The 22,908-nt window shown below is 45.0% G+C and overlaps 1 protein-coding gene and 1 pseudogene across 2 annotated transcripts in view; both read left to right on the plus strand.

Annotated features, from left to right (window-relative positions):
• LOC146201496 (uncharacterized) overlaps positions 1 to 22,908 on the plus strand; it is a 74,086-nt gene that overhangs the window by 29,531 nt on the left and 21,647 nt on the right. For both annotated transcript variants that reach the window (XM_084587619.1, XM_084587617.1), the window contains exon 4: positions 535 to 714. In XM_084587619.1, coding sequence (XP_084443745.1) covers positions 535 to 664 — 130 coding nt within the window. In that variant the 3' untranslated portion in view covers positions 665 to 714. The remainder of the gene's footprint in view (positions 1 to 534; positions 715 to 22,908) is intronic.
• LOC146201498 (uncharacterized) lies at positions 18,329 to 21,007 on the plus strand (annotated as a pseudogene).

Genomic DNA, 22,908 nt, shown 5'->3' on the forward strand with positions numbered 1-22,908 from the left:
AGCTGGTTTTTATTGCTCGTGCATTTGTGCCTCTTTGGTGGGTTATGATTGGCAAGGTCATGTAAAAGCACAGTATTGTGGAGCTTTCATGGCCGTATGTGCTTGACATGCAGAGTGCAAGAAACTGAGTTATGAGTGGTCCTTTATCTTTTATTGCATTGATATTGGAGCTGAAAGCTTTTTACAGCAATAACTGTGAACAGCTCCATTGGAGTAAATGGCATTGCCATTTATGCAGTATGTCATAACAAAACCTTCAGTGCTATCTTGCTGGCCATTGGAAATGTTATCCAAGGGTGTGTGTGTTCTCATCGGTAGGGAAGGGTTCACTCCAGAGGAGAAAGAGCAAAAAAAGGCCATGCAGTTTTCTTCATTGGAGACTTGCAGTCTTCTGTTATGGGAAAAAGGATGGAGGAATAATCTGCTTGGCAAATCCTTACAGCAATGGAGCACTGGATCAGTTGTGGTCCAGGGAGTTTAAATAATAAATGAGAAAATCTGAAATGTGGATGCTGCCATGTTTGCTCTCCACAGAACCTGCCGAGGCCTCCCAAGGCGACCACAGGGGGTGCGTGATGCTTCATCAGATAACGCAAGCTCCAGCCAAAAGGCTGATCAACTCAGCAAGCGTTTGAGGAGCCGTGCTTCAAGCAAGGTCAACTGAGTTGCAAGCCAGGGACCTGCTTCTCATTTCGTTTGCGTTTTTCATGGCAGGTGAGTGGCAGATGCAAGTTGAGAGTCTTATATATGAGTCCTTGAAATGCTTTTATGTGGACTCAATTTTTGCCCCCAGTGATTACAAAGTAACAAAACATTGCAAGGTTACATACTGTATCGACCTCCACTCTGTGGAGTGGAGGAAACGGCTGCTTCTCTGCTCCAGGGTCGACTGGGATTCATGAACGCCCCTCGTTGTTTCCTCCGACATGGTCTCATCAAGAAATCCTCCTCCACTTGAAGCAGGGCAGATGGCTTGTGGGAACGAAATTAAGGCTAAAATTTGCCCCGAAAACTGCATGCCACTGTGTGTAACTCGTTTTCTCATGCCGCATCTTCTCAACAACATTCACATGCAACCTTGACATTCATATTCCTAGCGAAGAATGTTTTGCGGGCTGCATGAGCAAGGTAACTGTGAAAAACGGCCGGAAATGCTTTCATGTCTGGCAACAGTCACTGCCGGTGATGTATAGTTTGCGTAGAACGTGATATAGGTATGAGATGCTGTGAAATCTAGTGACCTAGTTGGTTTATTCAGTTTTGATGGGAAACTTCTGTTGCACTCGCCCTTTGCCCTCTGAGGGCTCGGGGCTGAGCGGTGAAACGTGAGTTTATATTTCAACGCAGGCATCCGAAACAATGAATTTGATTCTTCAGAAGCAAATGCTACTTTTGGTTACCAATCAAGTTGGGAGCCCAAACTGTAAGACAGCTCTGCGTGTCTGAAGACATATTGTCTTTGCCGGAAATAACCAGGTGCAGAGCCGAGCTGTGGCACAGCAGTCGCCATTGGTGGTCACTGCTTTCCATCTGCGAGCGCAAAGTGGCTCATGCAAAGTTGCTCCCTCGCTATCTTTCTTGGAATGGTGAAAAGTAAGCAGGCAGCGTGTGTGGCATCCGATTTCATGCCTTTGGAGTGCTGTGGTATTGAGGTAGAACAGGCAGCGTGTGTGGCGTCCGATTTCATAGTACTGTGGTATTGAGGTAGAACACTGCGCACAGAAAGCTTGCCCAAGTCTCGTTTTTGGCTGGCATCGTGAAGCTGCGCTCTTAGTTAGAATGCCTTGTGCGTTTAATAGCAGTACGCAACTCCTTTAAATGAAGTGAAATAAAAATGCTTATTTTTCTCGTGCTTGGAGCAAAGTAAGATGGGTACGGATCTCAAACTCTGTGTACTTTTTCCTGCAATTCGTAATCTTTGGTTGTGACACTTCATGGAGCTGGACAAGAGAAAAAAATGAGACAATATTTCCCGGTGTTGCTGCAAATATAATGGGAAGAGTCCGGCAATGACACATTTTCTGCCGCTTGGTAACGCATAGAAGTGACGAGTGGTTCTCGCAATTGTAATGCCAAAGAGAATGTGGGAAATTTGACTAAGGAGCGCAGCTGCATGACAAATATTGCACAATAGTGAATGTATGATCTAAGTGCTCCCTAAACATATGATCCCTCAAGAAAACCTCCCCATTACGAAAGGGTGCCTACGGAGAAATTGTTTTTCTAGTTCCATTGAGTCCCTTGCTGAACTCTCACCGTGTTGCCATGTTGTGCAGGGACATCGGCAAGTCTCGAGTTCCAAACGTGTTATTGTATTGCACTTGATGGTAGCATTCAGAATTTATTTGAGTTACTCATGGCCCCATTCTACCAGTGGGCATTAAACTTACAATCAAGTGGCTAGGTAATAGCAAGTAAGACGAATAGTTTGCGGTCCTAGTATAACATGTCCAGTTTTCTGTTAATTTCCGGAACACATTGCACAATGTTCGGAACATGGTGTTCCTGTAAAGAAACGGCCATGCTTATTGTGGAAATAAGTGACGTGTTTTTGAGGTGTGAGAGTAACATGAAGGGGGGGGGGGGGGGGTCGATGCAAGAAGATAATTACCAGCATTAAAAGCATTATACATTTTTGTATGTTACAACTCTCATGAAGTGCAGTATGTAGCAAAGAGTGCACGGAAGATGTTGGAAATCTTGCTCGTTTTTTTTTTCTCTCCTCCAGCTCGGTGAAGTGTAACAGCAAAGCGGGTCACGGTCACAACAGATTAGAAGCCATAGGAAAAAGTGCATTGAGTTTTCGAGATCCGTTCTCTGTCTTGCATTGCCAACATTCCAATCGAGGCGCAGTTGAGCTGTGCGGACATCTGTGCTGCACGCTGCGCATCAATGACTTGCGCATCGCCTGAGGGTACATACGTCTTCGGACATTCAGTGCTGTCAAGGTAGCGCATTTTTTTGCTCGTTCAAAGGAGGGGTATTCTCAGACGGTGACTCTCCAAGCACGTTTACAATTACGGCTCCCAGCTTGTTTGGAAACAGCAAGTGGCATTTGGTTCTGGAGAGTCGAATCAGTGTGCATGAATTACAATGCGCTGCGAAGCTTGCCCCCAAGCCCTCTGAAGGCAATGGCTAAGCGTAACCAAAACTAAATAAACCGGAGTTCCCAAGTATTGACACCATTTCTCAGAGCCTATGTCATGTTCTATGTAAACTCAATCATCTGCACAGTGTTGCCAATGTAAAAGCATTTTAAACCATTTTTCACAGCCGCCTTTTTCATGCTGTCTGCAAAATAAATTTTACTAGACTGTAAACATCAAGGGTGCTTGTAATGGTTTAGCAAGACTCGCCATCAGAAAATTAGTGCATTACACACTGCAGCTTGCAGCTTTTAGGCCAAAGTTTGGCCTTAATCTCATCCCTATATGCTATTTGCGCTGCTTCGAGTGAAGGAGGATTTCTTGAGGGGACCTTGTCAGAGCAAACGTCGAAGGGCATTCATGAATCTGAATCTGTCCTGGAGTGAAGGAGCGGCTGTTTTCTCCACGGAGTGGAGGTGGAGCGTCAAGTCAAAGCGCATTTATGAATACGGGCATCACTCGGTGAAGCTTTAGAGGACTATACTGTGCAGCCTCATTGTATCCACTTGCGTGGAACGTTTGCTATGCCAGTAGAGAGAGAGAAGAGACAGAGAGAAATAACATTATTTTTCACCCGTCAAAACATTTGCTAGGACCTGAGGCGCACCTTGGTCTCAGTTATGTTCTCCCCCTCAGCTGTCGTCCATTATCTCCTAGATCTCAGCAGCGCCCAAGGCGAAACGGATGACTTCACATTGTCCTTTTTCATCCTCTTTGATAAGTAGTGCCTCCCAGGGCTCATCTGTTCTGTCAGGTTCTCCAAATCTAGGACACTTCGATATCATGTGGATCATGTCCACTATACCCTCACAACGTTCGCACCTGGGGCTGAAAAGTTCTGGATGCCACTTGCTCTAAAGCTAGGGGTTTGGGAATACTCCAGTCTGTAGCTTACGCCACATAACCTCTTCGTCTTTGGCAAGTTGCTTACATGCCTTTGGAAGTACTGCTGTGCCTAATTTGTAATGATTTAGGATATCTAGGTACGGATTAAGATCACCATCTAACTGTTAGGGTTCCTCATCGTGCAAGGGTGATGGGGTTGCGTATGAGGCCACTGGGATCCCGGAAGGTAGTTAATCCTCGGGCCAGTATGTGCACTTTCTCGTTCCCCCTAAGCTCCTGGTGCACTGGTGTCCACATAAGCATGCCCTGCTCTGCCAGTGGTGGGCCACTGGCCAACACTCGTGTTACTGCAGCTAAAATGCGGCCTGCATCAAAGTTTCCAATCACCGACGACTGTGAGTTGCTCACAATAGTTCTGACCTGTTATTGAGTTAAAGCTAGTGCAGTGGCCACCTCTTCCGCCTACTTTGCGGTTGAGTGTAGGGTGCTGCAGCACGCTACGAAGCTCCTGTATTCCATACCTGCCAACTCTTCCGAATGTTCCGTAAAATGTACGAATTTTGACCAGTCTTACGATTTTACGAATCTTGCGGGAAATTTTACGGAAAACGTTTTATTTTCGGGAAAAAAAAAAGTGCGGACATCTATTAACATCATGGCCTCTGAGATAACACCACACGCGCGGAAGGGTAATCTCCGAGGCCATGTTAACACTATTATGGTACCTTTGGCGGCTACGAGAGGGCTACACATATTTGTGATATCATCATCACCAGCTGCAAACGTTGTAGTGACTTCTATCGTTTGCTCGGGGGAACACGAATCCATATCCAAAACTCGATACCGCCTCTGCCAGGCTAGTGGCTGTTCCTTTGTTCATGTGTTTGGACAACGTTGGTGTTGGCCTCTGTTTTTGAGTGATCTGCGGCTGCGTCCGACTCAGTGTGACTCTGAAGTTTTAGTAGTAGCAGTTTCGCAGGGCAATGGTGGGCTCAAAGCTGTGACAGTACTTCCAAGTATTTTTGAAGTCGTACGCGGCAGAATTTCCGTGCTTCGTGCCGTCTAAGAAAGGAGAGAAGTTCGGATTTCACATGTGTGCCTGTGATGTTAACATTTCACATGGTGGCAAGTCCGACATAAAGATCCATATCGCTTCGAAAAAGCACCAAGGATACGTGTGAGCCGCGGACAGCCAGCCGAGCCTGCCAAATTTTGTTCGCAGTGACAGCGACCTCGGTGTGATTCGTGCAGAATGCCATTTCACGGCGTTTTTAGTTGAACACAACACACCGCTCAGTGTCAGTGATCACGCTGGACCACTTTTCCGGAAAATGTTTCCCAAGTGCGAAGAAGCCAAACGCTACACCTGTGGGCAAACGAAGACGACGGCAATTGTTCGTGAAATGGCCGCGAACGCAGAGACTCCTTTGCTGGATGCCCTAAAAAAGCAGGTATTTTCGATTGCTGGAGTTTTCGCTCAGTACTCTACGGGACACGAATTTTGCTTGTGGGTGAGTGAGCAAGAGTGTCGCTAAAGATAAATTCTTGGAAAGTAAAAAAAAAAAAAAAACCACACAGCCCCCCCCCTCCCTGTCGCGGAGGTTTTACGAATTTTGAAATCTTCAGGTTGGCAGGTATGTGTATTCCCTAGTTGTCACCAAAACGTGCCTCATACTGTCCGCACATTGTTCGGCATCTGTATACAAGACGTCCTCTGCCCTCAAAACAAGCTTGCAGCGCTACTGCTCTATACCTCTGCCGGCTTTCATGGTGGATGGGATGTATGTTTTTGGAGAGGGGAGGTGTCTTTACTTTGTCCCTAATCTGTCCAGGGAAGATGTTAGGAAGATAGTGAGAGACCGGAAAGCATGGCGTGACATGGTCCATAGGGTCACGAAGAGTCGAACACGACTGAACGACTGAACTGAACTGAATCTGTTCAGGAACCTTATCAATATGTCTGGAGCGTGCTCGAGGCTCATGCCCCAGTTTCTCCAGAATATTGCAACCAGTACAACTGTATAACAGTCTGGTATTGCGAGGTTGTTGCAGCATCAATGAGCTCTTCGAGGGCGTTGGAAACCCGTAGTCTCAAAATCCTGTTCGCCGATGTGTTGGGTGGTAAACCTAATGCCATTTTGATCCCTATATGAATGAGAATGTCAAGTTTGTCCTTTTCTGCCTTGTGAAAGCTGTAAGTATAGCCCCATGTTGACTATCCGGCTAATTACGAAAGATTGGATGCCAGTAGAACAAAGTTCACACAGCGAGCGAACGATATGTCGTCAGTCATTTACAAGGTGAGAAGCTCCCAAGGTGATGTCGTTGCCATCTTGAGATTTTTGAGAAACTCTCTTTTCCATTTGAGGGGTGATTCCAGTGGGGGTTGGTTCCCAAAATGAAAAACGGGCCTTGAGGGCCACTTGGAGTAAAAGTTCGAATGAACACTTTGTTTTGACTGGCTCTCAGTTTCTTTGGTATCTTTTTTTGGAGACTGCTTTTCATTATCTGGATGGAGGTGCTGGAGTATTTTTAGTCCGATGCTAGCAGAAGTATTGGCATCTTACTTCGACATGATTATGTGTGCACTTTGTTTATTCAAAACATTCGGCCTGTGCATATAATGGCCTTCTGGTTTGATGCAAATACCAATTTACTTTGATTTCGAAGGCCTTGTGCACGAAAAAAAAAAAGGCACAATAAGCATTCTAACCCTTTGAGGGTCGAATTAATTTGAAAAAACTTTCCCAGATGGTCAAATTACTTTATTGCTGATTCTGAAAGTTCAGTATGAGTAAAGTCAAGGAAAAGTTGTAGAAAAATATTAGGAACTGTATTTTGGAGTCAACGTTGCTTCAGAGTGCAAACTCAGGAATTTCAGGAAACCACAAGGAGAGCAGGAATACCTTGTGATGATGATAAACAAGCTATCAGCAGCCCCAATAAAGATAAAAATGGTTTTCTGTGACCCCTGCCTCCAGAGTGGCCATAAAGATAAAAATCAAGTTTTGCTGGCCTCCATTGGGATTAGGGGGGGGGGGGGGGGTATCAAACCATGCAAGGGCCTTGCCCCAGAGCAGACTGGGCCACAAGCTGCAGCTAGAAATCAGTTCTGTTTATCATTGCAAGAAGTCAGTGCCATAAATTTCAAGCCCTTGTGAGCCCTAGGAGGTGGCAGTACCTCCCAGTGAGCATGCATTGTCATTAGGGCGTGAAATCTAATCTCAAAGGGAGGATTGAAACCAGGATGTACAGCCAGGACCTGGACAAAAAAACCCTCGTGCAGTCCAGTCCACTTTTAATGGCCGCAGTAAGAGCAGATGCCGCTTATTACGAATGAAAGAGGAACTACTATTACAGAGTGTATTAAGGCTGTGGCACTGCGTCACAGATAAAACGAATTACCATGGCTACACCACTCTTACTATAACGAACCCCCGCAGGGGGCACCTGTTAAAGCAGGTGTTTGTGTGTTTTGTGCGACATCACGGACTCCGAGCACCCACACTTAGCCGTGCGTGGCATCGTCGTGTCTGGGGAAAAGGGGATCCTGGTGATTGAACCGATGCCGAGGCTTTTGGACCTTTAAGGCCCCTCGGCGGAGGCAACACACCACTTTGGCCCACGCTTCCCATAGACGGCACCTCCGGGCTGACCCACCGGGGGAAGTCTGCAGTCGCCTTTTCCTGACCTCCCCTCCATCTTTTACTTTCCTGTCCTCTTTCTCACAACTCTTCTGTCTTCTCCTAGCTTCTCCGTTTCTTCCTACTTCCAGGTGGCGAGGGTTAACCTTGTGTGGCGAACCACCCTGAGCTTTGCCATATTGGGTGATAGTTATGGTGTACAGCTGGCGCGGGCAGGACTTGCTTGCAACCTCCTGCCCCGTCCCCTTGTTGGACTCCGTGATGGGTGGCTGGCGCCGTGGCCGAAAAACACATAAATCTTATGGCTTCCAATTCCTCCAAAACTGATCGCCCCGACAAAAGGAGGTGGACTGATGTAAGAGCTGACTTTTTCGAAAAACAAAACTTCCCTAAATATCACGTGATCCACTCTGAAGATGATCAGAAACCTGCCCGAATCCTGTCCCCTTTTCTAGTATCTGAGTTTGACAGCGGCCTTGGGTCCAAAATACAAACTCACCAAGATAGCTAGTGGAGACTTGCTGCTTGAACTCAATGATGAAACACAACGTTCAAAGCTGATGAACGTTCAGCCTGTGACAATAACTAGCCATAGGTCATTGAACACTGTCCGCAGCGTGATCTCCGACAGAGATCTTCTCCCCATCACCGAAAAAGAAATGTTGGATGGTCTTGCCGACCAGAATGTAGTGAATGTGCAAAGAATTAAAATCCGAAAAGATGACAAAGAAATACCGACTAGGCACCTCATACTGACATTTAGTGCAAGCACACTCCCTGAAAGCATAGAAGTCGGCTACCTAAAAATAGAAGTCCGATCCTACATACCCAACCCCCGAAGATGTTTCAACTGTCAGAGATATGGCCACGGATCACACAGCTGTCGTAGCCATACAACCTGTGCAAAATGTGCTTCCAAAGAACACATCACCAACAACTGTGACTCTACAACTTCTCACTGTGCAAACTGCGATGGAGACCACCCAGTATATTCAAGGTCTTGTCCACACTGGAAAAAATAAAAATTATAACTATCAAAACAAAGGAAAATATTTCTTTCGCAGAAGCCAGGCAGGAAACTGGCACAGAAAACAAACATGTTTGTATTTCAGGCCAAGACAGACTATGCGGAGACGGCGCGCAGGGGTGGAGCGCCAGACCGCAACATGGTACCTACCAAGGCGTCTTCGGACCCTGTGGTAGGCCCAGCAAGTCCACCCCAGGCAGAGGCAGCCAAGGCTGTCCTGCCAACTCCAAAAGAGAACCCACCGACTGTGCAGTCGGGAGTCCGCAAGGTTTTCCCCCAGCAGGGGGAGACCTAAAGATTGTTGGTCCGTGGCCACACCACGGACCTCCAGCGCCTCGAGTGAGGTGATGGACATCACCCCACCACGACTGTGGTGCAGGGGCAACGGCACTCGCTTGAAAGCAAGGGGAAGCCTAGAGTGACCGCGCCAGAAAAGAAATAACTTTTAGTCCCCAACATACCACTATGGCTTACATAATATACTGGAACTGCATAGGCTTGCTGAAAAATTATACAGATATCCCAATCAATAGCACCTATTGCTTTATGCCTACAGGAGATGAACCTTGGTCCACAAAACACAAATATCCTAAAAAAATATAAAACCTTCCGGCGTGACTGACAGCAGGCGAGCCGACTCTCAGGAGGCGTTGCAATCATAACACCAAGCGACGTCCCTGTTAGAGAAATACCTTTGAACATACATCTAGAAGCAGTTGCAGTCAACATAGTCAGCCACAAAACAATCACAGTTTGTTCCTTATATTTACCGCCACATCAAACATTTACAGTCTGTGACTTAGAAGATCTTATTCAACAGTTACCAGTGCCATACGTGGTAGTTGGGGATTTTAATGGGCACTCTTCGTTTTAGGGGAGTGAACGAACCGACAAGAGAGGGCAAATTATAAAAGATTTTATCTTGTCAAATAACATATGTCTATTGAACACTGGAAAGCTGACATATTTCTGCCCCAGCTCAGGCAGCTTGAGCTGTCTTGATTTAGCTATATCATCACCATCCATTTTTCACGATTTTAACTGGGATGTTTTAGGTGACCCTAGAGGTAGTGACCATTTACCCACCATTTTTAAGTTATTATCCTCTATACCCATCATCCCATCAAGGCCACGGCGGTGGAAGCTTCACCTCGCCGATTGTTCAGTTTTTAGAGCAAACGCTACATTAGAAAAAGTATACTCTGAAGATTTGACTGTAGAACAAATAAATGAAAGGTTTACCACATGCATAATATCAGCAGCTTTAGTAGCTATCCCACAAACTTCAAAACATCCAAGAAAAAAACACAAGATATGGTGGACAGAGGCATGTAAATTTGCAAAAAGGAGCAAAACAAAGCATGGGGCATCCTTCATCGATATTCGACAGCAAAGAATCTAGTTAACTTCAGCAAAGCTAGAGCCAGAGCGCGGTATGTACGGAGAAATGCAGAAAAACCTTGTGGCAAAAATGTGTGTCTTCCATAAACAGCTCATTGCCCTCTAAAAAAATGTGGGAACAGGTACACACATACACTGGCAATTTTACCCCTTACACATACCCTATGCTGACACCACCCGGAACGCAGACAACATTAGAAGAACAAGCTAACATTTTAGGCGAGCACTTTGCCAATGTTTCAAGCTCGTCCAACTACACTCCAACATTTAGAACACACAAAACAATTGCAGAAAAACACAAGCTTCCTTCTGCCGCAGGCTTACATGAAGAATTCAACCGGCTTTTCACAATACACGAACTAAACTGAGTCAACCTCAGGAAAGAAAACAGCACCAGGCCCTGATAATGTGCACTATGCAATGCTCACCCATCTCTCACAGGCTGCCGTAGAGACATTGCTAAAATTCTTTAACAAAATTTGAACAGCTGGCAAAATACCGGAAGCATGGAAAAAGGCCTTAATAGTACCCTTTCTTAAACTAGGTAAACCCCCCCCCCCCCCCCCCCCCCCCCCAAACCCTAAAAGTTACAGACCCATAGCCCTTACCAGATGTATTGTTGAATCCTTTGAAAGCATTGTAAACATTCGACTTAACTTTGTTCTAGAAACCCGGCAATTTCTGGATGCACATCAGTGTGGCTTTAAAAAAATCATGTTCGACAACAGATTACCTTGTTTGTCTTGAAAATACAATGCGGGAGGCGTTCAGCCACAGGCAACACTGCATTGGGGTCTTCTTCGACCTGGAGAAGGTCTACGACACCATGTGGAGGTTTGGCATCCTGCGCGACGTAGCAGATCTAGGAATACGTGGCAGGATGCTGAACTGCCTGAACGACTTCCTGACTAATCGTGCATTCCAAGTCCACTTAAGCACAGTGCTGTTCATAACATTTACACAAGAAAATGGTGTACCACAGGGGTGCATCTTAAGCACAATACTCTTCATAGTAAAAATGAACTCATTAGCTAAAGTAATCCCCAAGTCCATAATGTATTCCGTTTATGTAGATGACTTACAAATAGCATGGACTTTCTCCAACATATCCACCAGTGAGAGACAAATACAAATTACACTAAATAAGCTATGTACCTGGGCAAACATTAATGGATATAAGTTTTCTCCCCAAAAAACAGTGGCCGTTGTGTTCTCGCTGCAACGAGGCTTACAGATCAATCCCACACTATACTTGAACCAAACCATACTCCCAGTAAAACAAGAACATAAATTTTTAGGTGTCACATTTGACGGAAAACTTGTATTTGTACCCCACATAAGCTACCCTAGCCCTTAACGTCCTAAAGGTGCTGTCGCGAAAACGGTGGGGGTCCGATCGATTATGCCTTTTACAAATCTGTCGCTCTGTGGTGCGCTCAAAGTTGGACTATGGATGCATAGTATATGGCTCAGCCAGACCATCTTATTTAAAACGGCTTGATTCCATACACAATTTTGGTTTACGGCTGTCATCTGGTGCGTACCGATCATCTCCAATAGCCAGTCTTTACGCAGAAACAAATGAACCTGCCCTAGAAAATAGAAGAACCGCACTAACATGCACATACATCCTTAAAACCCGTTCTCAGCCAAAACATCTCCGTTATTCAATAGTCGCGAAATGTTCATCTAGAACAATCTTCAACAACAAACCCCGGATGATTAAGCCGCTTCTCATGCGCTTTGAACAAATATGCCAGGACTTAGACATTAGCGAAATGCCAAGTATTGCCCCAAGAAACAAACCACTCCCACCATGGTACACCCTCCCAACAGTTTCCGACCTCACACTAACACAGTTTCAGAAAACATGCACACCACGTGAGCATATATTACAAGAATTCCTCGCATTAAAAGAAAAATATAAAAATTACATTGCATTTTATACAGATGGCTCCAAAACAAAAAACTATGTTGGTAGTGCAGTAGTGCAAAATAAAACAGAGAAAATAATATGACTGCCTCAATGTGCATCAATTTTTACAGCCGAGTGCTATACTATTTATGTTGCCGTCCAGAAGATATTAGATGCAAACATCAAAAACAGCATCATTTACACAGATTCATGAAGTGTCATGCAATAAACTCCAAAAATGCTGTTGAACCACTGATAGGAAACATTATACACAACATAGTAAATATCACAAGACGAAAACATACTATAAAATTCTGCTGGGTACCCACTCATGTTGGGATAAGGGGTGAATGAGCAGACGCATGCGCTGCACGGGCAAAAATTGTGCAAATAAAACAAATTAACATGCTACACAGAGATTCTGTGAAATTAATATGTTGCAAACTGAGAGCAAAGTGGCAGGGCGCTTGGGAAAATGAACTAAATAACAGCTTCATAACGTAAAGCCTGTATTGGAAGAATGGAAATCATGCCAACATCAGAAACGATTCATCGAGGTAATTTTATGCCGTTTACGCATAGGTCACACGCACATCACCCATAATTTCCTGCTAACGAAAAACAAACCTGTGTGTGAAATGTGTGGTGATGAGCTCACAGTTAATCATATTTTACTTTCATGCTCACGACTCGAAGAACACAGGAAAAAATATTTTACTCTATTTTATAACGAACACATCCGATTTCACCCTGCATTGCTTTTAGGCGAACAAGCACTCGTCGATTTTTCTGCAGTTTGCGCATTTCTAAAGAAAGCCAATGTTTTAAATTAAATTTAAGTATCATAACCTTAGACATCTGATAGATCACCTAACCTTGTGTGTGGCGCATGATAGCCGCCGTTGCTTATGCGCCATAAAACTCCATATAACCAAACCTTGTTATAACAAACGAGGAGCCCCGTAGACTTGTCACTGCAGTTTAAAGATGCACACTTTTCTTGGCAACTCCCGTCACCCGTACCTTGTCCCCAGCCAGTTGTCGTCATCGGCATCATCGTCAGGGGTGGAAGCACTGCCCATGCGCTTCATTCTGCTCCAAACCAACCACCTAAGTACATTGACATCATTTAGTGGAAAACTGGTTTTTGCTGCACAGTGAACCATTGTATTGCCTGCAAAGGATGTGATCCAATCCAATTAACCTGCCGTAGTACTGTGGTACACTGTAACCATGAGAAGCGCAGCAGGCTGGGGGCGTGTTTTCTCTGTCAAGACAAGTACACAAAAGTCAAAATTTTCCAGTCAAATTTTGTGCTCAGTTGCGTAGCAGACAAGCAAGCATTGGGTTTGCTGCTAGTCTGGGATTGTTGCTCAGGTCAGCTGTTATTTTAGGAGTTTATACATGTTTTGGTGATTTGGGTTGTTGAGATACGTGCATAGGTAGTTAGCAAAGCATTGATTTTTGAATAAAAAGGAATCAATTTTTTTTTAGGAATATAAAATTGCAAATAATCGAGGCGTTTGACCTTAGAAACATGCTCCAAAATGTAACTCGAGTGCTCCAAAATGGCATTACTGCTCCAAAATGTGAGAGCCTGCATCCACCCCTGCATTGTCAGCCAGAATTGACCCAGTCCTGTGCTAGATGTATCCGCTTGACCCCTGCAGACTTCTTAACCTCACCTGTTCACCTAACTTTCTGCTGGCCCCCCCGCTATGCTTTCCTCTCCTTCAAACCCGGTTTGTTACCCTCAGAAGCCATCGGTTATGCTCTTTCCTGCCCTGGCCCATTTCTTCTTCTCGATTTCCACTAGAATGTCATTAACTCGAGATACTTCTCTGACCAACTCTGCACAATTCCTGTCTCTTAACGTTTCACCTATCATTTTTCTTTCCATAGCAGTCTGCATTGTCCTTAACTTAAGTAGAACGCTTTTTGTTAGCCTCCACGTTTCAGCCCCATAGGCGAGTACAGGTAAGGTGCAACTGTTGCATACTTTCCTCTGGGGCGATAGTGGTAACCTGCTAGTCATAACCTGTAAGAACTTGCCAAATGCACTCCATCCCAATCCTATTCACCTAGTTAATTCCCTTTCATGGTCCAGATCTGCGGTTACTGCTTGTCCTACGTATACATATTCGCCTACCACTTCCAGTGCCTTGTTACCTATTGTAAACTGCGGTTCCTTCCCAAGGCTGTTGAACATTACCTTAGTCTTCTGCATATTAATATTTAGGCCTACCTTTCTGCTTTTCCTGTCTAGGTCATCAATCAACCTTTGCGATTCATCCCCCGAGTTACTTAGCAAGGCAATGTCATCAGAGAATCGCAGATTGCTGAGGTATTCTCCACCAACCCTCATGCCTAGCTCCTCCCATTCCAATTATCTGAATACTCCCTCTAAGCAAGCGATGAATAGTACTAGGGTGATCATGTCTCCTTTTCATAGTTTCTAGTGCTTTCTTGACCTCGTCCTTCGTCACTGGTGGAACGTCTGTTTTTCCCTACCGCCAATCTCATTACGGTCCTGACTACTTTGGCTACTGTAGAGATCTGTATAGAACTCCTCGGCTACTTTGACTATCTTTTCCATATTAGTGATGACGTTGCCCGCCTTGTCCTTTATCGCATACATCTGGAGAGGATCAGATAACTACAGATTTGCTGAAGGACGGGGGGGGGGGGATATCGTGCTAGAAAAACTGGCCACCCTGTATACGCAGTGCCTGGTGTCATCGACGGTACCGGAACCATGGAAGAATGCAAACATATCCTCATTCACAAGAAAGGGGACGCTAAGGACCTTAAAAATTACAGACCAATCAGCTTACTGTCTGTTACGTATAAGGTATTTACTAAGGTAATAGCTAATAGAATCAGGACAACCTTAGACTGCAATCAAGCAAAGGACCAAGCAGGGTTTCGGAAACGGTACTCTACTATCGATCATATCCATACCATCAATCAGGTGATAGAAAAATGCTCGGAATATAACCAGCCCTTATACATAGCATTCATTGATTACGAAAAAGCATTTGACTCAGTTTAAACCTCGGCGGTGATGCAGGCATTGCGAAATCAAGGGGTAGACGAGCCGTACGTGAAAGTGCTGGAAGATATATATAGTGGCTGCACAGCAACCATAGTTCTGCATAAAGAAAGTAACAAAATTCCCATAAAGAAAGGTGTTAGGCAAGGAGACACAATCTCCCCAGTACTATTCACAGCTTGTTTAGAGGAAGTATTCAGAGACTTCTGCATAAAGAAAGTAACAAAATTCCCATAAAGAAAGGTGTTAGGCAAGGAGACACAATCTCCCTGGTACTATTCACAGCTTGTTTAGAGGAAGTATTCAGAGACTTGGAATGGGAGCAGTTAGGGATAAGTGTAGATGATAAATACCTGAGTAATCTGCGATTTGCTGATGACATTGCCTTGCTAAGCAACTCGGGGGATGAACTGCAAATAATGATTGATGACCTAGAGGAAAAGTAGAAAGGTGGGCTTGAAAATCAATATGCAGAAGACTAAGGTAATGTTCAACAGCCTCGGGAAGGAACTTAGGTAGCGAAATACTGGAAGTAGTAGGCGAATATGTCTACTTAGGACAGGTAGTAACCGCAGATCCGGACCACGAAAAGGTAATAACAAGAAGAATACGATTGGGATGGAGCACATTTGGCAAGCACTCGCAGATTATGACTAGCAGCTTACCGGTATCGCTCAAGAGGAAAGTATACAACGGTTGCATCTTGCCTGTACTCACCTATGGGGCTGAAACGTGGAGGCTAACCAAGAGAGTTCTACTTAAGTTGAAGACAACTCAGAGGGCTACGGAACGAAGAATGGTAGGGGTAACATTAAGAGATAGGAAGCGTGCAGGGTGGGTCAGAGAAATAACTCAAGTTACCGACATTCTAGTGGAAATTAAGAAGAAATGGACATGGGCAGGACATGTAGTGCGAAGAGAGGATAACCAATGGTCCCTTAGGGTAACGAACTGGATTCCAAGGGAAGGAAAGCGTAGCAGGGGGCGGCAGAAAGTTAGGTGGGCGGATGAGATTAAGAAGTCCGCAGGAGTCAAGTGGATGCAGCTAGCACAGAACCGGGTCAAGTGGAGAAATATGGGAGAGGCCTTCGCCCTGCAGTGGGTATAATCAGGCTGATGATGATGATGATGATCATGTCTCCTTGCCTAACACCTTTCTTTGTGGCAATTTTATTACTTTCCTTATGCAGAACAATGGTTGCTGTGCAGCCACTATAGACATCTTCCAGTACTTTGGTATACGGCTCTACACCCAGATTTTGCAATGCCTGCATGACGGCCGAGGTTTCGACTGAGGTAGATGCTTTTTCATAATCAATGAATGCTTTGCATAAGGGCTGGTTATATGCTGAAAATTTTGTGTCACTTGGTTGATAGTATGGATATGATCGATAGTAGAGTATGTTTTCCGAAAGCCTGCTTTCCTGCTTTATTTTGGTTTATTAAAATCTAAGGTTGTCCTGATCCGGTTAGCGATTACCTTAGTTAATACCTTCTACACAACGGATAGTAAGCTGACTTGTCTGCAATTTTTCAAGTCCTTAGCGTCCCCTTTCTTATGAAAGATAATGTCAGCATTCTTTCATGATTCCGGTAACATCGCTGACACCAGGCATTGCGTATACAGGGTAGCCAGTTTTCCTAGCACGATGTCCCCTCTGTCCTTCAACAAATCGGTAGTTGCCTGATCCTTCCCAGCTGCTTTCCTCTTTTTCATTGCTTCTAAAGCTTTCTTAACCTCTTCATTACTGGCAGAATGACTCCCCCCTCAAAGTGTACTCTCCGCATAAAGATATAAAAAATTGCTGAATTGAAACTGCAACTAGCCGCTAGCAGAGCATGCCCTGAAAAGCTGCAAAGTCAAAGGATGCATGCGTATAAGTCAGCTGAGCCAAGCGCCTTAATGTGGAATCGGAAATCGTCAGCATTGGGTATCGCTGAAAGGATAATTGCTGCCCGTGGCCATGGTCAATTACCTCCATAGGTTTGACGTTTGAATACTAGTCACAATGTATGTATGCCTTGCTGGCCTGCCCAGTCCAATGTGTGCGTCACCTGCTCAGTCAGTCCTCTGCCTTCAGCGCTGCTGCCGTATGGGGGCAGCATGCAGACAGCAGACATGAAGTGCATGGCAGCCTACCAGCAGATTTTAAGAGCGTCTCAGTCACTAGAGTAGAACCCCGCTATAGTAAACTTTGATATAGTAAAAACTGTGATATAATAAAGTGAAGCCGAAGCCCCTGTTCAACATTCATAAAAAACTTTTTTCCCCTCTTTATAATAAAGACATCTTTGGTAAAAATGTGTTATAGTAAAAGGCGTCTGGCCGCGGCGGCGACTTTCCACGAAATGGCATCGCCGCACGCCCACTACCTAGAACCACAAGGTTATTTATTTTTTTTTCTAAGGAAAAAAAAAGAAAATACACTGAGTGTTCTTTTAAATGGCTTCACCACCCAGCTTAGCAGCACTTGGGAGAAGCCAACTTTACATAGGACTTGAAGCCGTGAGGGAAAGCATTTAGCGTGTAGAAAAAAAAAATAAATCTGTGGTTCATTCAGAAGTTAAACAAGAGTAAAAGTGCAGCGAGAAATAGGGATTCGAAGGAATTGCCGAACATTCACAGCACTCTGCAGCACGAGGCAGCGGTCGCAAGGACCGGAGGCGTGTGCGGTTTTGCAGCGCTAAACTGGGCGCGCATTTCTCATCTATTGCCTTTTAAATGACATAAAAGCGTAAGATGGTGCCATGTTCATGAGAGGCTTTGGTTTTCACATGAAATCAAACTCTGCTGTATTTGTACAGGGTGTCTACCGACGGGGAAAACCGGGAATTGTCAGGGAATTTTAAGATTCCTGGAAAAGTCAGGGAATTGTCAGGGGTATTTCTAAAAAGATTGCAGAGTCAGGGAAATTTCCCAATGCCCGCTCGCCCGCATGTACCAGTAACCGCAGGTGCGGCCAGGCGTAGCCATGAGACACTACGAGCGCAATGAAGTTAACGCTTTAAAAGCGAAGTGCGGCTGTGACGGCGTAGCGGCGTGTCCGCACTGGCCTCCGAGATTCTCGTCGAGTCAGTGCTTGACACTATACTAGATGGCGCGCGCCACCACTCGTATCATCATCACCTAATCCTTGTTTTTCATCTCTCCTCTCAGAGGCGCTTGCATAGCACTCCATTCGTTCGTAGTAGTTGCCGCTCTTGCGTTTCCCGACCAAGCACACTTGGTTCCGCGTGCACGCTACGATCTTTCCTACCACGTGCGTTTCGACCTTCAGTCTCAGAGTTCGTGTTGTGCTCCTGAAGTGAACATATCTGTGGAAGTGACGATGTCCCTGTCAAAGAAATGCTGCTTCAACCCCGACTGGACAAACCCGGAAATCTCCGCACATGCAAATTGGATTAGGCCTGTGCCAAATGACCCAAATAGTGCTCGCTGCACAATGTGTTGCAAGAAGTTCTCCTTGAGCAACATGGGGAAAACGGCAATTACTAGCCATGCTGAGAGTAAGAAACATCAAGCTGCTATGAAATCTCAGCAAAGCGCTTCCCAGACACAGGTCTTCTCATTTTTCGAGACTGTGACAAAAAGCGGCTCGCCTTCCGCAACGCCAAGTAGTGCTTCGTTCGGAGGTAGCGCTAGTGCTTGTAGCGCTCCGGAGCTGCGTCCAGCCACCACCACGGAAGCACTTAGCCCCTCTGTGAAGACATCAGTGAGTAGCTTTCTACTGAAGAATGAAGTTACTAAGGCCGAGATCATGTGGTGCTTGAACACTGTAATGACCCATGGATCTTTTCGATCAGCAGCAGCCTCTGCCTCGCTGTTTCCGTTTATGTTCCCTACATGTGAGGTCGCCACTAAAATGCAGCTTGGAAAGGACAAAGTCGGATACACAATTTGTCATGGTATTGGTCCATACTTTCAAGAGAAGTTGCTGACAAACCTTTCTAGCCTTCCTTATTTAGTGGTTGCATTTGATGAGTTGCTCAACAAAGTCACTCAGAAAGAACAGATGGATGTACTGATTAGGTACTGGGACCAAACTGATGCCACTGTGAAAACAGGCTACCTAACTTCGTGTTTCTTGGGGCACACCACCGCAGAAGATTTGGCTGTTGCTTTTAGGAAAGCCACAGAAGGTATTAATCAAACGAAAATACTACAAGTGTCAATGGACGGGCCAAATGTGAACTTGAAGTTTCTGATGTCCCTCAAACAAGAACTTAGACAATCCGACTCAACCCACCAACTTCTTGACATTGGAAGCTGTGGACTCCATGTTGTCAATGGTGCATTTAAAACAGGCCACTCTGCGACGCACTGGGATCTGGTAGCGTTTCTTCGTGGGAGCTGTAATCTATTCAAGTATGTGCCAGCACGTCGTGCAGACTCTATCCACTTCACAGGAAGTGCCCTGTTTCCATTGAAGTTCTGCCCAGTAAGGTGGCTTGAGAATAGCAAGGTGATTTCAAGAGCGCTTGCTATTATTCCGAACTTGGTGAAATTCTTGGAATGCTCTAAGCAAGCGAAAAAGGTGCCAGCGTGTGCTAGCTACAGCATTGTTGAAAATGCAGTAGGGGACAAGATGCTGCCTGTTAAATTAGCATTTATGCTATCAATTTCTGAAGACCTGGAACCATTTTTGGCTGAATTTCAGACAGACAAGCCTATGGTGCCCTTCTAGCCCCTACACTGGATCGCCTGTTGCGGTCATTGCTCGCTAGAATCGTCCGGAAGGAAGTCCTGCAAGCTGCCAACACGCCCACCAAGCTACTTAGGATTGACTTGGAGAAACCTGATAACATGATTGCTTCTACTACATTCATCATTGGGTTTGCTGCAAAAAATGAGCTTCGCAAGATCCCCGCACCATCGCAGCTGGCTGTGCTCAGCTTCAAAAAAGACTGTATTGCATTCGTAAAGAAGTGTTCACAAAAAGTGATGGAAAGGTCACCTTTACAATACAAGTTGACCAGAGGAGCGAGCTGCTTGGATCCTGCTATCACATTGTCTCCAGAGGTTGGTGCAAAGCAACTGTGCATTGCCCTGGAGGTGCTAACAGAGCACCAGTGGCTGACTGGTTTCGAAGCTGAGCGTACCCACCGTTCCTATGTTGAGGTATGCTCATTGAGCTCTGCACAGGTGGCATTGACCAACTTTGACAGAAACGAGCAGGGGCTAGACACGCTCTGGTTTGAATTGTGTTCACGCAACCATAAGGAGCTATTTTCCTTCATCAAGATCATTCTTAGCTTGTCCCATGGAAATGCAGCTGTGGAACGAGGGTTCTCAGTCAACAAAGAGTGCCTTGTTGAAAACCTGAAAGAGGAGTCGTATTGCGCAAAGAATAGTGTATGACACAGTTTCGGCTATTGGAGGTGTGGCCAAAGTTGAGGTCACAAACACAATGATGCAAATGGTCCGCAGTGCCAATGCCCGATGGAAGGAAGACCTGCAAAGAAAGAAGCAAGAGAGGTTGGACACATCGGATGCCGAAAGGAAGAAGAAGAGAGTGGCTGCTCTTGTAAAAGAGCTTAAACAAAAGAGGCAAAAGGTCATCGACGATGCGCAGTTGTAGGCTGCTTGTCTTGAGGAAGAAATTAATTCTCTGAAACAAGGTCCCTAAAATAGCTGACCAATGTTTTTTTCTCTTTGACAGCAGATCAGTTGTTTTGTACACGTGAATAAAATATTTTGCATTGTGCATAATGTCTATCTATGCAATATATTTGTTTTAATGGCATTAGTCAAAACTATTTTTCAGGACTTCGGTCAGGGAATTTAATGGAAATAGTTAGGGAAAACCTGGAAAAGTCTGGGAATTTAAAAAACTTTGGTAGACACCATGTTGTAGCCAGTTTGCCCGCTTCCTCAAGGTGCTTCTACAAGATTAAAAAAAATTTATAACTGAAAAAAATGCCACATAGAGCCAATAAAAGAGCGACAGAAGGTATTTTAGAGTTTTTTCACTAAAAAACAAGGCATGCTAGAAGGCCTTTCAGGTATGATCTGGATCAAATTCCATTAGAATATGCTGTGGAAGTGAGGAATCGATTTCAAGAATTAGATCTAGAAGACAGCCCGAAGAGATGTGGACTGATGTTCGTGATATAATACAAGAAGTTGCTACTAAGGTAGTTCCAAAGCAAAAGAAATTCAAGAAAGCAAACTGGTTATCTGAAGAGGCTTTGCAAATAGCTGAGGAAAGGAGGATGGCAAAAGTTATGGGGGAAAGAGAAAGATACAAGGTTCTCAATGCGGATTTTCAGAAAATAGCAAGGAGAGATAAGAATGCTTTCCTGAACATACAGTGCCAAGCAGTTGAGGACAACAGCCAATTAAGGAACACATGAGCTCTGTATAAGACAATCAAAGATATCAAAGGAAGCTTCTGTGCTAAGATGGGCGTGATAAAGGACAAACGAGGCAAGGACCTCACTGAAGCCTTAGAGATAAAGAAGAGGTGGCAGGAATACACAGAAGAACTGTACAAGAAGGACCCGAATGTGCAAACCCAACATAAGACTGTTGTGATTACTGATCTCGAGCCGGGCATCCTGAAGAGTGAAGTTGAATGGGCCTTCGCCAGCCTTGCTAAGAACAAAGCTAGCGGAATTGATGGCATTCCAGCTGAGTTGCTTCAAAACCTCAACCATGACGCTGTTAACATTCTGCATACATTATGTCAAGATTTGGACAACCCTGCAGTGGCCACAGGATTGGAGGAGGTCAGTTTACATCCCCATTCCAAAGAAAGGCAGTGCCAAAGATTGTTCCAACTACCGCACGATCGCGCTTATTTCGCATGCTAGCAAGGTGATGTTGAAAATCCTCCAAGGAAGGCTGCAGCAGTATGTTGATAGGTAGCTTCCGAACGTGCAAGCTGGGTTTCACAAGGGCAGAGAAACTAGAGACCAAATTGCCAACCTTCGCTGGATCACGGAAAAACCAAGAGAGTTCCAGAAACCCATCTACTTCTGCTTTATTGATTATGCGAAAGCGTTTGACTGCGTAGATCACAGCAGATTGTGGCAAGCTCTCCAAGAGATGGGAGTTTCAATTCACCTCATGTCTCCTCAGGAACCTGTATGAAGGACAAGAGGCCACAGTCAGAACTGGGCATGGTCTTACTGATTGGTTTCCGATTGAGAAAGGAGTGAGGCAAGGCTATATACTGTCGCCCTGCCTATTTAACCTATATGCAGAGTGCATCATGAGGAAGGCCGGTCTGGACGAGTCTTCAGCTGGAGTGAAGATTGCTGGAAAACGTATCAACAACCTTAGATATGCGGATGATACCACTTTAATGGCAGAAAGTGAAGTGGAACTCATGAGACTTCTGATGCGCGTACAAGAAGAGAGTGAGTAGTTTGGGCTTAAACTGAACATTAAAAAGACAAAGATCATGGCGTCTTGCCCTATCAAGTCCTGGAGCATCAATGGACAAGAAGTGGAAGCTGTGACATTTTCTCTTCTTGGGCTCCAAGATTACCTCGGAAGGAGACTGCAGCCATGAAATTAGGAGACGCCTGCTTCTGGGAAAGAGAGCAATGGTTAGCCTTGACTGCCTAGTAAAGAGCAGAGACATTAGTCTGCCAACCAAGATCCGTATAACTCGTGCTATGGTCTTTCCAGTTGTGATGTATGGATGTGAGAGTTGGACTGTGAAAAAGGCTGACCGCCGAAGAATTGACGCGTTTGAATTGTGGTGCTGGCGAAGACTCTTGAGAGTTCCTTGGACTGCCAGAAGATCAAATCAGTCAATATTGTCGACCATAAACCCTGACTGCTCATTGGAGGGTCAAATTCTAAAGTATTGGAGGGTCAAATTCTAAAGTTGAATCTCGGCTACTTTGGTCATCTGATGAGAAGAGAG

This window comes from Amblyomma maculatum, chromosome 1 (genome assembly GCF_055883805.1).
Source record: "Amblyomma maculatum isolate TAMU_Amacu chromosome 1, ASM5588380v1, whole genome shotgun sequence".
Lineage (NCBI taxonomy): Eukaryota > Metazoa > Arthropoda > Arachnida > Ixodida > Ixodidae > Amblyomma > Amblyomma maculatum.